The 14,312-nt window shown below is 31.0% G+C and overlaps 4 protein-coding genes across 4 annotated transcripts; 3 read left to right on the top strand and 1 right to left on the bottom strand.

The window, feature by feature from the left end:
- The first annotated feature begins 716 nt into the window (after positions 1-716).
- On the top strand, positions 717-3,394 carry LOC6647770 (protein new-glue 1). The gene is made up of 2 exons (XM_002070533.2): positions 717-1,019; positions 3,308-3,394. The coding sequence occupies exons 1-2, from the start codon at positions 717-719 to the stop codon at positions 3,392-3,394; spliced, it is 390 nt and encodes a 129-aa protein (XP_002070569.2).
- A 1,358-nt stretch (positions 3,395-4,752) lies between these two features.
- Positions 4,753-5,231, top strand: LOC111519152 (protein new-glue 3-like). Its single transcript, XM_047009827.1, has 2 exons — positions 4,753-5,082; positions 5,155-5,231. The coding sequence occupies exons 1-2, from the start codon at positions 4,827-4,829 to the stop codon at positions 5,229-5,231; spliced, it is 333 nt and encodes a 110-aa protein (XP_046865783.1). The 5' UTR covers positions 4,753-4,826.
- Positions 5,232-6,064: 833 nt separating this feature from the next.
- On the bottom strand, positions 6,065-6,397 carry LOC6647771 (protein new-glue 1). The gene has a single exon (XM_002070534.1). The coding sequence runs from the start codon at positions 6,395-6,397 to the stop codon at positions 6,065-6,067; it is 333 nt and encodes a 110-aa protein (XP_002070570.1).
- A 502-nt stretch (positions 6,398-6,899) lies between these two features.
- LOC6647772 (protein new-glue 1) lies at positions 6,900-7,232 on the top strand. Its single transcript, XM_002070535.1, has one exon. It carries the CDS (start codon positions 6,900-6,902, stop codon positions 7,230-7,232), a length of 333 nt encoding a protein of 110 aa, XP_002070571.1.
- The last annotated feature ends 7,080 nt before the right edge of the window (positions 7,233-14,312 follow it).

Below are 14,312 nucleotides of genomic sequence, written 5' to 3'. Positions count from 1 at the left end.
GTGATTCTTAGTCAGGTCTGACGATTTCAGTGGCAGATGAATCAGAATTACAATCTTACAAAGTCAATACCACAAAATGGAAATTCTTTGCATACTAACAAGCCATAAAATGAGAACAACGACAACTAGATAATTAACCAGTTTGCATTGAGACTGGCTAATAACTGCCTTTAACCTTTCGAGTTATCAACAAAATTTGATGCTGCTTCAAAAAAGAGAAATTCCTTGTAATAAAATTGCATTTCCTGTGACAAACGGAATGAGCTAAATCTCGATTTGACCTAAATACTTTGGCCAACATTTTTACTACTCTTTATTAAGGAAAAAACAAAGCAAAATCCTTGTGTGAATCTTGCATCAATAACCAATTCATTTTTGAGGTCAAACCTTTCAAATATTCCAACTACTTTTTAGATCATTCGAATTAGGAGCAATAGCAAGTTGAGATCAACTCTAGCTCTATCAAGTCGTACACAGAAAAGAAGCCCCCATAAGCATTGTCATTGCGAAGAATACAAAACATATTTCGCAAAACTTTGCACAACAAAATAAAACAATTGAATTTTTGGCAATGTTTGTCAAACGATTATGAAAATATGGAGCAACCTTCTGTTTGCGTACATTGCAATGAAGATAGTCTAGTCGAGACTAGTGATATAAATAGAGAGTAAATTACTCAGAGGTATCATCAGCAATCAAGCAATTGAAGCATCAAGATGAAATACACTTGCTTTCTTCTACTCCTGGCGACCATTGGCTGTGTCCTGGTCAGGCACACGAATGCCCAATCCACACCAGCTACCGAGGCCACAACTACCACCACCACTACCAGTGCTTCGGCCACAACAACTGCTGCTTCTGCAACAACAACTGCTGCGGCTGCCACGACAACTGCTGCGGCAGCCACAACAAGTGCATCGGCTACCACCACTGCCTCAGAGACGACCACAGCCTCATCAGGAACACCAACAAAGTGTTGCTGTCGGGGTGGCAAAAAGTCGAAAAATAATAAATTGAGAGTGAGTCTCAAGCAAAAAAAACCAAAAGTAGTCACAACAAGGAAGAAGAAGGTAAAGAAAGGAAAGAAAGGAAAGAAATGCAAGAAGGGCAAATCCAAAAAAATGTGGTAATCTAAGACTCAGACGGAACTTAAAACTCACCCAATCGTAACAGGAACTCGAACTCTCTACCTACGACTATGTCTCTTATTTTAGTATGTAAAATGTGTTGTTTATTTTTAAGGCAAATAAAAAGAAAATCTAAAATGCATGTGTTCTATGTTTTATCATTCAGTAACGACGCCCACAAATTAATTGTAGGTTATTTTTGAATTGGACAAATCTTCAAACAAATTGAATGATTTGCTTATTTGGGAAGAATCAAAAGCTGATCACAAATAAATCTAAATCTTTCAGTCTTCTTGAGTTTTCAGCTTTACTGCCTGATCCATACAAATTGAAAGATTATATCAATTATCTTTTAATTATAAATATGCATAAAATAATTTATATTAGTTTAAATATAAATATGCACAAAATAATTTATATTAGTTTAGAAAATCTTAACGTTCAATTGTTTACCCTATCAAGAAAATAAAAACTTGCTAAAGGAAATGACATTCTTTCAATATTCTAAGACTTCCACTGATAAAATGACAACAAAAAGATTGTTAAGATCAAAGTTGAACCAGCTCATACTCAGACTGTTTCTTGTATTTTATAAATATCAAATCATTGATCAAGATCACATTTGCTTCATGAACGAGACAATATACCATTATTGACTTTCTAAGAGCCCAAAGTCTCATATGGTATTTTTAGACCAAAAGAAAATAAAGTAAGTCTTAAGCAACATGAACCGAAAAGAAGAAGGCCAAAGGAAAGAAACGCACAGACTGAACATTAACCGAAGTGAGAACACTCTAATAACATCACAAGCATTTCAGCTACCTAGCTATGATTATATCTTTAATATTAATATTAACACAAATAAATTTTAAAAAATGCATGTATGTATGTATAATAATAATATGTATAAGAACTCGATATCACAATAACCAACATTAAAACTTTACGTCGACCAAAACAGATGTTAAGGGGCACACAATTCTCCTTAAGACATTCTCCACAGATCGAAAGTCAATTAAGAATTTTAAAAAAGTTTTGTATATCAAAATAAATTGGAAATTAAAATAAAAAGAAACCACCAGATGTGTCTTTATGAGGTTGTTTGATCAGTAAGACACTCATTAACCTGTGCATCCAGTAGCAGATCGGTTAGAGGAAACTGGCATACATCCTAGCAATCAATTATCGCAAGATAGATGCAGATTTAGAGCTAGACGATATCAGACACTGGCAATAATCGGAATAAGACAAAAGAGCTAAAGCTCTGTGACAAGATCAAGAAACAAAAATTAATTAATTTGTCAAAATATTGTTTCACAATCACTTACACATATATAAAGTGGTACGATCAGACTGATTCATTCAGATACATAGAAATTTGGTCAAAATTTTCATTAAACTGTTAACACCAAATTTTATGAATGTATGTATATAAAATTGATTTATACATTTATGATTTATGATTCTCTCAAAACCTGGAAAGCTCACATCAAGATAATAACGTTTTTGCACAACCTGAAATTGTTTAAGATAAATTAGATGCTCGTCAAGAGATCTCATCATCTGCATCGAAATGCTGCCTTACAAGGCTATTTTGAAAGCTATATGAACTTATGGCAACGATTCTAGATCAAACCCATACCCATACTCTTGTTCAAGCGCGTTCTTATGTTCGACAAAAAAAAAATGAGTAGACATCCATCCACATGGATGGAAACCCATGACAATGTTTCTTTTATTGGTTTCCACTTGGTTGAGCAATGGTAAGATTAACCTTAAGAATATCAAATAATTTTAAAGATAATTTGGAAAAATATTTTAATTTAAAGTTATTAATTTCCTTAAGAAACGTGTATCAAACTAAACAGGGTCACCCAAATAAAAATACCGATGCCCCAACTACATACATAAAGTAGTACACAAAAAGTGGAAATTTTGCCAACACAATGTATGGCAATTTGCACACAAACAAAAAAAAAGTAGAACAATAGAGTTTTTGGCAATGTTTGTCAAACTAAATGGAAATGTGGAATAACCATCTGTTTGCGAAAAGATAGTCCGTAATATAAATACGACTTGAACTTTGTGAAGTAGCATAAGCAGTCTATCAATTGAAGCATCAACATGAAATACATTTGCGTTCTTCTACTCGTGTCTATCATTGGCTGTGTCCTGGTCAGGGAGGCAAGCTGTGGCTGCGGTTGCTCATCAGCTACGACAACAACGGCGGCACCATCAACCGGATCAGGAAGCTCATGCTCTTGTGATTCAAGCTGCACATGCGATTCGAGTTGCTCATGCGATTCGAGTTGCTCATGCGGTTCCAGTTCTGGTTGTGGCTGTGGAGGCAAGGGTGGCTCCGGGATCAAAAAATCAGATCTTGTCAAAATTATAGGACAAGCGGCAATTACTAAGCCAGAAACCAAAAAAACCAAAAGGTCAAAGAAGGAAAAGTCGGGAAAGTCTAAGAAATGGTGAACAGAGAATAAAACTCGAAAAAAGATGACACTATAAAACTCTCAAGGATCCACCCCAAACATCGCTACAACTACTTACGATTATACTTATTTCCTAAATTAGTATTTAAAATGTTTTGTTATAATATTAAGGCAAATAAATAAAAAAAAACTAAAAATATATTTTTACGAGTACAATTAAATTAGATCAATTGCGTGCAGCAAAATTCAAATGTTGCTTGATAATTTCTTTGTGGATACTTAAAAAAGCCAGAGAAACGAGAGACTTTAGTCAATCCGTTCTGTTAGACATAGGAAACCTATTTTGAAGTAGGTTTTTATATATTCATCTCAAGCATTCCACAGACAAATAAATTTGTTCATATAACAATGATTACCATTTAAGGTAATAGCTACTACTCATTGTTTTTGTTTATGTCTAGTATTTAATACTTTATCTAAAATTGTAAATAAATAAATAACATTTAAGGTAAAACCACTTTATGTGTATTTAATAGAAGACACTGAAAAACATGAACATTTTATGAAATTTCTTTAACAGGTTGAGAATCAATAATTAAATGATATGTTAATAAAATTTAGACTTTTTAATTAATTTTAATTTAAATATTGCTTTTTTCCTTTTTCAATTTGTTTAAATGTTTGTCTAAAAACAAACTTAACAATATAAAAATCGATTTAGAGAATATGACGCTGTGACGTTAGTTGCAAATTTATAGCATACTTTTTGGATGATTTCAACACCAATAACGTAACGTAATAAATTGAAAAAGAGATACTGCGATATAATTTTTTTTGCAATATATTCTATTTTTCATCTCATTAGCTAAACAAATATACTTATTAAAATTTGTTATAATTAATTAGATTACAGTTAATATTTTATATTGATTGATATTCTATCACAAAAACTACAGAGAATATTTTAATCTCTCTCACTCTCTCTCTGCCTTCATCTCTTTTGCCTCCTAGTTACTTTAACTTCATTTATGTAGGTCAGCAAAAACAAATTCAAAGAATAAGCCATAAATTCGCAAATATAATTCCGCAATATTGTGCAGACATCTGAAAACAATGGAACATTTTGGCAATGTTTGTCAAGCGTTGTACAAATTTAGAGCAAAGTGTTTCTTGCGATAATTTCTTAGGATAGATCAGTACTATAAATAGTGAAACAAGAATTGTGAAATATTATCAGCAATCAAGCAATCGAACCATCAACATGAAATATTCTTGCGTTCTCCTACTCCTGGCAATTGTTGCCTGTGTCCTGGTCAAGGAATCGAATGCAGCAACGGGGACAACAGGTACAGCAACAACAACAACTACAACAACGTCTGGAACAACAACGACAACCACAACATCAGCTACATCGACCTCCTCAACCACCGCCAGCTCGGGCACAAGTACCACAACTACCACCACGACCTCAAGTCCCACAAGCTCAACGTCCACATCATCTAGTGCAAGCTCTAACAGTACTTGCTGTTGTTGTAAATCACCTAAAGTGAAAGCCTATAAATTAACGGCTTCCGTTGATCGTCCCAAAGTAAAAACCACACGTAAGACGCATAAAAAGAAGAAGGGCTCCTCATGCAAAAGCAAAAGCAAAAGCAAAAAGTGGTAGACAAACGAAAAGCGAAAACAATAGCTGAAATCGACTAAACCCTGGATAAACGAAACCCTAACATTATATCTTTATTTTAAGTGTTTTAACTGTTTTTGTATAAATAGACATAAGGCAAATATAAGCAAGTTTCCAAAAATGTATTAACCAGAATTTTTTATCAATCAAATCGAGCAAGTCAAAAATATGTTTTAATGTCACATAGTTTTCTATTAAATTTAAACGATATAAAAAAAGGAATACATTGATAAATATTTAAAACTAAAATTAGTCATGTATGAAATTATTCTCTAACATTGCGATCTTTCTTTCAGTTTTTACCGATAATTTGTCTATTACTTTTCCTCACAGTTGACTGCATTAATGAAATTTTTGGTGGAATTAGGAATTTTGGTAAATTTGTAACAATTGTTAAAGGGAGCCAAAGCTTTATAAGCCCATTACACATTTAAATCGTTTTTCATTGACAAACTTGTTCACTTTCTTTTCGTGTTCTCTGTCTGAAACTTTGAGACAGGTCAACTAAAACTGAACGAATAAGCAGGTGCGAGAAGAACGACCCAAGTTACAAGACCCAAGTTAAAGGTGCAAAACTTCCATTACAACGATTGTAATTTTTCGACATCTGATAATTTCAGGTATATTCTCGCCTACCTAAAAATTTTTAAAATTGCATTTTAACTTTTGTTTTACTTTAAAAACTTGCTTTATATTTGCCTTAAGTCTATGAAAAATCAAATTGTTGATACAAAATTTAAAAATTTATGTGTCGGTGTCGGGTTTTTGAGAAGTAGCAGAAATTATCAGATTAAATATTTCATCATCTGAATCACTTAGCTCCGCTTATGGTGTTTGACAATCTTCTTGTGTTTCTTATCCTTCTTGCTCTTCTTGTTCTTCTTAGGATGTTTACGGTGACGCTTGAAGTGAGTGACGTGCTTCTTTTTGCCAGACGAGGAGCCAGATGAGGACGTGGATGAACTGGCTTCAGTGGTGGTTGTTGTGGCCGATGAGTCTGTCGTTGTTGTAGTCGTTGCCGAACTAGACGTTGTGGTCGTAGTAGTTGTGGTAGAGGAGGTGGAAGTCGAGCTTGTTGCTGCTGACGATTCTCTAAGCAGGACACAGCCTATCGCAGCCAGGAGAAGAATAACGCAAGTGTATCTCATGTTAATGCCTTAGTAGATCGGATGGTGATGTCTTACCAAAATAATTATCTGCCTTTTTATACTTCTTAGGCCTAAGTTGAGCACATGTTTGGTCCAAATTTAAACAATGGAAGACCAACATTGCCTATTTTAGAGTCTTGTTCAAATAACTCTCAAATAGATTAAAACATTTGATAGTCTATTTATGTTTTTCTAAAAAGAAAGGTTAATATTTTTACTTTTCACACAAATTTGATTTGTTAGAAACATTTAAAGAAATGTTTGGGATAATCCACATATTTCAGCGGAACAATGAAAATGGGAGCAGCCTACGAGTAGTTTACTTTGCATTGTGTGATAACTCTTTGACGTTATTTTACGCGAAACCTACTAAATAAATAGGCACTGTGCTGCCATTGTTTAAATTTAGTTCAAGTAGGCAAGCAAGTTAGGCCTAAGAACTATAAATAGGCAGATAATTACTTCGACAAAGCATCACCATCCGATCTACTAAGGCATTAACATGAGATACACTTGCGTTCTTCTCCTCCTGGCTGCCATAGGCTGTGTCCTGCTTAGAGAATCGTCAGCAGCAACAAGCTCGACTTCCACCTCCTCTACCACAACTACTACGACCACAACGTCTAGTTCGGCAACGACTACAACAACGACTGACTCATCGGCCACAACAACCACCACCGAAGCCAGTTCATCCACGTCCTCATCTGGCTCCTCGTCTGGCAAAAAGAAGCACGTAACTCACTTCAAGCGTCACCGCAAACATCCTAAGAAGAACAAGAAGAGCAAGAAGGATAAGAAACACAAGAAGATTGTCAAACACCACAAGCGGAGCTAAGTAATCAAATTGATGACAGAAGCTTTAAACGAACTTGATTATTAGAACGACTTTCCGACTATCTACCAAGAATGTTATACAGGATTATTTAATTAGTATCTAAGCATCATTTTGTTACACCCTTTTGATAGAATTAAACTTGCAAATTTATTCAACGCTAAATAACGTGTTTAATGAATTTTGGAAAAGGAGACACATATGTCTCATGCCCACATTTGGGCATGGAATGAATGTTACACAGTGCGTATGATCGATAAAAGTCTTGCTTTTTATACAATTTTACCCTAGCTAGTTGGGTATTAGAATAAATTAAAGAAAGCAATGCATTTGGAATTTATAATATAATTTTTATTAGGTTTTTCATTTTTATATAATCGTTCTTAAATGTGTAATGTGTAATTCATTTATTTTTTGGATGCTTTGGTTTTCTTTTGAGATTTGTTTTTTGTTTCTTTTTTGTTTTTGTTGATTCTTTGTGTAATGTTCTTTTTAATGTGGCATTTCGTTTTACCATTATAACTTCATTTTGATGCGGATCATGCGTCTTTATAATGAATCTCAGTGTTAGTATATATTTATGTATGTGTGTGTTTTTATTTGTGTGAGTTACGCACTTTTTGGCTTTGAGTCTGTGTCTATGTCTGTGTGTGTGTATATATATATATATATATATGTATTCAACAAATTTCACTATAAATACTATTACATACATACATATGCGACAGACGCGCATTATATAACATTACCATTACATTCGATATATGTATATGTGTATATGCACTATACTGTCCCAGGATCCGTATCCGGATCAGTATCGTCTACCTACACAGCTTAGCTTCCATCTTATTGTTTGCCGCCGGCCTTAACTCCAAATGACTATAAAGAGTGTTTCTTTGTTTTTGTTTACGTTTTTGTTTTGCATCTTGTGTGATTTTTATTTTGAATATATGATCTTAAAGGGGTTATATAGAGCTATGTATCGTAATTATATATATATATATATATTATGTATAATGCATGTAGAGAGAGGAGTAACTGTAAATCTGCAAAACATTTCAAAGTGTTTGCCTAATTGTACAATTGGTTTTTATCTTATTTGTTTGTTTTTTTTCTTTACTCTTTTTGCTAGTTTCGGTTTATTTAGTTGAGTTTTTGTTTTGTTTTCATGTTGTTAAAATTTGAATGAGCTACTCTTAAGAATTGTTAAATTATTTCCACTTTTTTTTTGTTTTGTTTCTTTGTTTGTTTGTTGTCTCTGGGATACATTCATTTTGATTTACGTTATCTAACGATTTCACTAGACTCTCCCTATATATATATATATATATATAGTTATGTATGCATGTATGTATGAATATATATATATCTCCTTATATAGGTTGATTTTTTGTTGTCTAAGAAACCAAAATGATAATCTGAATCTGAATAAATGAAGTAAGTAGTAATTAGTATATCATTTTGTTATTTTTTCTTGGCTATATGTTGTATTTTCCAATGATAAATGAATTAATTTATAAAATCTTTTGCTTTTGCTAATTGATCGTTTTAAAAAACCTTCAATTGATTATAAATTGTAAATAGAGCATAACTAAATATCGTTGATTTGTTTTTTGTTTTTATTTATTTGTAATTTTTTCTTTTGTCTTCCATTTTGTAACTATTTAGTTTAACTCTTGCATTTCAATTAATGTGAATTATTAAGAGTTTTAACAATCAATCATTGCTCTGATGATTTCTCTATATTGTATGTTTTTTTTTTTTTACTTTTCTTGGAATTTGTTTGTTGGTTTTTTGTTTTTATGCCTATCTGGATCTGGTTGCTAAAATTTGTTTTAAATATTTTGCTAATTATGTTTAAGTAAAATTTTGTTTGGTTTTTATTTTTATTAATTTACGTTATTTCTTATTTGTTAGAGATTAGTTCTCCCACCGTTGGCTCTCCCCGCAGCACTTTTCCACATTTCCCACATGCTCCATTTCTCATGTTGGTTTTGGTGGAGAGAGGTGTGTGGGGGAGGGCAAAAAGGTCAGTTTTTGCACCTACATTATTAATACATATTACATTTGTTGTTTCGCCTTTCTTTATATACATCTACGTTGTGTATATGTATGTATATACACATACGTTTCAATTTGTTACTCCCTCATATAACATTCGAGTTTATTTCTCCGTTTTTTTGTCATTATTATTATCACAGTCAAATCATAAAAGATTTTTTAGTACTTTTACTTTTGAATGAGTTTTCATGATTATAGGGGTTTCTTTTTGTGTGTGTGTGTGTGTGGTTGGGGGAGGGGGTATATTTGTGTTTGCTATTATTGTTAACGATCCAATGCAATTCAATTCAATTCAACTTCACCAATTTCTACATACAACTAAATATTGCAAGTTGGTATATTTAAATAAAGTTGAGAGTTTGAAAAATTATTTAGTTTTTTGTTTTACCTATGCCTAGGAAGGAAGTGCAAAGGAATTTGATCTGTCCGTTTCCTCTGAATAGTGTATAAGTGTGCTTGCCTATTTTTGTTGTATTTTTTTTGCTTCTTTTTTTTTTTTTTTGTTTGTTGATGTTAATTCATTTCATGCGCCTAAGAAATATTAAGAAAATTTTGACAAGTGTTTCAAATTGTTCCTATCCATATATATATGTATATATATTCATTAAATATGTATGTATGTATATACATAGTATCTTTTTGTATATATATATATATATATTCACTGGTATTGCTATTGGATGTTCAAATGTAAAAATCGAATCATTTTCATAATTTTAAGTCTAAATATATCTTTAAAAAAAAATGTTAACAGAAAATCCTACACGTTGGAGCGAAATGTTGTTGTATTTGCGTGTGTCTGGAGTCTCTCAGCACATTTCATTTGTTTTATTTTTTCGACTTGGAATCAATTTTTTTTTAAGTACACAACGTGAAGGCAACGTATTTTTTATATTTTTCTTGTATTTTTTGTCTTTTATTTGTTGGTTGTTAATTTGTTTTCTTTTTTTTTTAAGTTTTGTATAAGTTTTGTCGCTCTATGCGATTTGTTGTTGCTCTTGTTCTTGTTCTTATTTATTTTCTCATTGGCTAAGGTACTCACGTATGCTACTTTCATATTCTCCTCTAGTATCGGCTATGCGATCCAATATATATATGTATGTATGTATGAATATATGTTTATGTATGTATGTATGTATGTATGTTTGTCAATGTAATTGTTAATGAAAATATAACAAGTTAAGCAACAAATGAGAAAACATTGGAATTGTCTGTTAGCAAGAAATCTACACAAAAGTTCTGGATTGTTGAAATAAATATATATAGCCGCATATATAGCAGTTAATATATCTTTTTAATTGTTTGTTATAAATGAAAACATGGAAATCCATCAATTTCCCCTCGCATAATGCCAAAAAAAAAGTTGTGAGAGAATTTCCCCTTTTAACTTGTTTATTGTAAAATCAACTTGGCTTTGCTTTTTGTTTTGTTTTTGTTTTTTATTTGTTTCGAATTAATTAATATTAATTTTTGATGTATCACACTAACGACTACTTTTTGTTTATACTTTTTTTTTAGTGTATTCACGTATGTATGTATATGTATTCATGTGTGTGTGTGTGTATGTATGTATGTATATATAACTATAGTTGAATTTTTCTTTGTAGCCGACTTCTTGTTGATTTATGATTGATGATTTTGTTGTGAGTTTTGTTGGTGTTTTTGCTGCTTTAGTTGTTGTTGTTGTTGTTGTTGTTGTCGTGTGGCCTGCCAATCCAATATAGTATCCTATGACCAAAAACAAAAGGGTTTATCCCTTATCTGTTCTGTCTTCATAGATCCCATACGCATCCCATCAGTTACATATGTATACATAGTGTCTGTGTGTGTGTGTGTGTGTTTGTGTGTGTATGGTATAAGCATTTTTTATATGCATTTATGTAATAATATGTATAGTTAATGCATATTTATTACCTTTAATGATTAATTGTTCTAATAACAGTGTAGGTTCAAGGGCTAAGGGTATACTTCGTTTTAGGGGGGTAGGTGGCAAAGCATAACAAATTATAATTAACGTTTTCTTTTCATTTTCTTTTTATATATGTAATAATGCATAGTTTAGTGTACTTGGTTTTTGTTTTGTTATTGCTCTTTTCTTTTGTTTTGTTTTGTTTTTTTTCGTTTGTTTTACTTATTACGACTTGATTGATAAATTGAACTGTTCTTTTTACATTTTTTTTTTGTATTTTGTTTGTTTTTTTTTTTTTGTTTGTTTGCAATTTGTTGTGTTTTGAATCAAAATTTGAATCTGAATTACATTAAATTGTAGTTATGTAATGTATGTATTGTATGCATTTTATGTATGTTTTTATATATATATATCTAGTTTTTAAAAGATTTCCATTTAAATTTTTTATTAAAGTTTGTTTATTCATTACATTTGTTTTCGTTTTATATCGTTTTTCTTTTCATATTTTGTTTACTAATATTAACACTAATAGACTCCGTCGTTGAAATAACTAACAGTTGATTTTATTTATTGTTTTTTTTTTTCTTTCTTTTTGTTTGTATTTAGATGCCTTTTGTCTTCACATTTTAACAATTTTAATTGGAAAGGATGATACAAATTGATTAATTGATTGATTTGCTGATTGATTGAAATGAGAGATGTTTGTGTGTGTGTTTATTTGTGTGTATAAGTGATTTTGGGGAGGTATTTATAATTCAATGGTTATAAATGGGTTTTTTTGTTTGTTTGTTTTGTAAAGCTTATTGCCTTTAACTGATTCTTGGTTAATGCTGCTAAAACTCGATCGATTCGATCAGTTTACACAAAAAATCCATTCAATTCAAAATTTATCTATAATTTTGCATATTTTTTACAGCAAATAACAAAACGCATTTAGTTTCATTAATCCAAACAAGCATAAACACTCCTGGAAATTGGCTAATTAATGCCCCTCCCCCTGCGATCAGCTAAAAACATATATAAGTATGTATGTATATACTTTTTTATTGTCCCCTAAATAGAGCTGAGGGTAACACGGACAAGGTTTCTTCTTCTTATTCTTTGTGTTTTTTGAATGAATCGAGAAATTGATTTAGTTTTTATCCTCTACGCATATATTTTTTTGTTTCGTTTTGCCTAAAAGAACAAATTAATTATTTAATAATTAATTTCAAGTTGCTTTCTTTACATAAATATATGTATATATATGTGTGTGTGTGTGTGTGTCTGTATTCAAATATACATATATGTACACATATTTAATTATACTCTTTTGTTTTGCTTTAAATATTTTCTTTTAGCATTTTGTTTTTGTTAAATACATATCACAGATCCAGTACAAATATAAATATATATGAGTATATATATATATATATTTGTGTTTTTTTTTTTTATTTCTTCATCTTCTTCTTTATCCTTTCTACCATAAGTTTTTCTTTATTTTTTGCTGTTACTATATCTCATATATTAAAAAAAAAAATAATAAGAATAAAAAAAAACTCAAACATTATACATAACTCAATGAGCACGCTTGATATCTTGATATTTAGTACGAATATGAATGTAGATATATATGTGTGTGTGTGTATGTATGTATGCATGTGTATGTGGGTGTGGTTGTGGTTGGTTGTGGGTGTAGCTGTTAGAGGAGACTGTCTGACTGATTGACTGACTGACTAACTGTTCGTTGTTGCTCTTGACCAATTGTTGTGACTTTAGGTTGACGGGGCAAATGAAATGTGCGGGTAAAGAGAATTTCGTTTGGTGGTGGGGGGCGGGGGAGGGTAGCTGTAGCTGTGTTTTATGCTTGTTGTGAATTTTGGGTTTTTATTATAGTTCATTTTTACTAGTCTTTGTTTTTTTTGCTTCTTGTTATTAGACGGTCTATTGGCTTGCATTTTCCGGAGTTGTTTGGCTGTTCTGTATGCCCCGATTTTGATATATCTTCCTTTCTTGTTGTTGTGAATCATATAGTTAAATAATTGTATTGTAATGAAAGAATCAAATTGATGAACAATTAACAAAAAAAAACACTAACATCATCATTTTTATGATCAGCATATATGTATGTAAACATTTATCATTTTCATTATCAATTTTTTTTGTTCATTATGATGTTAATGCATATTTCAAGGCACAACTAGCATTTACAACTGTGTTCATTCAAAAATTTCTTTCATTTTTATCGTTTCATATTTTGTTTTTTGTTTTTTTTTTCGTTTTTTTTATGTTCAACAGTTTTTTTTGTTTTTAGTTTTAGTTTGTTACAATTGTGGATTTCTTTTTTTATGTGGCGTACATTTAATATTATAATATTTTGTTGATTTCTTTCTTTTTTTTTAATATATATTTTATATGTATGTATATATATTATATAAATATTGCACAAATAAGAAGAAAAAATATGTAATTAACAAAAGAAAAGTATATATATATATATATGAAAATTAGAACAAGTGTTGAACTTAATTTAATTTATGCTTAACTAAGATCGATTAAAGAAGGTATTTATCCTTCTTTTTTGAATTTTGGATGAGCGTTTTCAGTGAAATTGAATTTGATTTGATTTGATTTGACTGACTGGCGGCTGACTGACTGAGTTTGATTTTTGTTGATTTTTGACATGATAATGTTGCTTGAAGTTTATTTTTGAACGCTTTTTGGTGGTGGTTAGATATTGGTTGGTGGTGGTTGTTGTTGGTGGTGGTTGGTGGTGGTGGTGCGGTATGAGTGAGTGGATTTGAAGGTTTTTTTTTCAGAAATTAAACACATTTAGACTTTGATCTTTTGTTGTTTTTTGTTTTGTCACATAAATGTTTTTATTGAAATCTTTCATTTTGTTTTATTTTAATTTTTTGTTTTCATTTTATTTTATATTTCTGTTTTATTTTTAAACTAAAATAATGTGTAAAGTGTTTAAGGAATAAAGTAGAGGAGGATTTTCTTTTGTTTTTCCATTAAAAGTAAGGCATTTGGCTGTATGAATGTGTGTGTGTGTCTGTGTGTGTTTGTGTGTAAATAGGTGCATAGGTGTGTGTGTTCATTTTCAGTGTGATGTTAAATTAAATTTGTCT

The sequence above is a fragment of the Drosophila willistoni genome, chromosome 3R, assembly GCF_018902025.1.
Source record: "Drosophila willistoni isolate 14030-0811.24 chromosome 3R, UCI_dwil_1.1, whole genome shotgun sequence".
NCBI lineage: Eukaryota > Metazoa > Arthropoda > Insecta > Diptera > Drosophilidae > Drosophila > Drosophila willistoni.
The sequence above is the reverse complement of the archived record's forward strand: the minus strand, read 5'-3'. Positions and strand labels throughout refer to the sequence as shown.

Coding starts and splice junctions, on each gene's coding strand:
- LOC6647770 (XM_002070533.2), top strand. CDS start 717: ATGAAATACACTTGCTTTCTTCTACTCCTGGCGACCATTGGCTGTGTC. Junction 1,020..3,307: donor CGAAAAATAATAAATTGAGA/GTGAGTCTCAAG, acceptor TGTCCTGGTCAG/GGAGGCAAGCTGTGGCTGCG.
- LOC111519152 (XM_047009827.1), top strand. CDS start 4,827: ATGAAATATTCTTGCGTTCTCCTACTCCTGGCAATTGTTGCCTGTGTC. Junction 5,083..5,154: donor ATCTAGTGCAAGCTCTAACA/GTACTTGCTGTT, acceptor ATCGTCCCAAAG/TAAAAACCACACGTAAGACG.
- LOC6647771 (XM_002070534.1), bottom strand. CDS start 6,397: ATGAGATACACTTGCGTTATTCTTCTCCTGGCTGCGATAGGCTGTGTC.
- LOC6647772 (XM_002070535.1), top strand. CDS start 6,900: ATGAGATACACTTGCGTTCTTCTCCTCCTGGCTGCCATAGGCTGTGTC.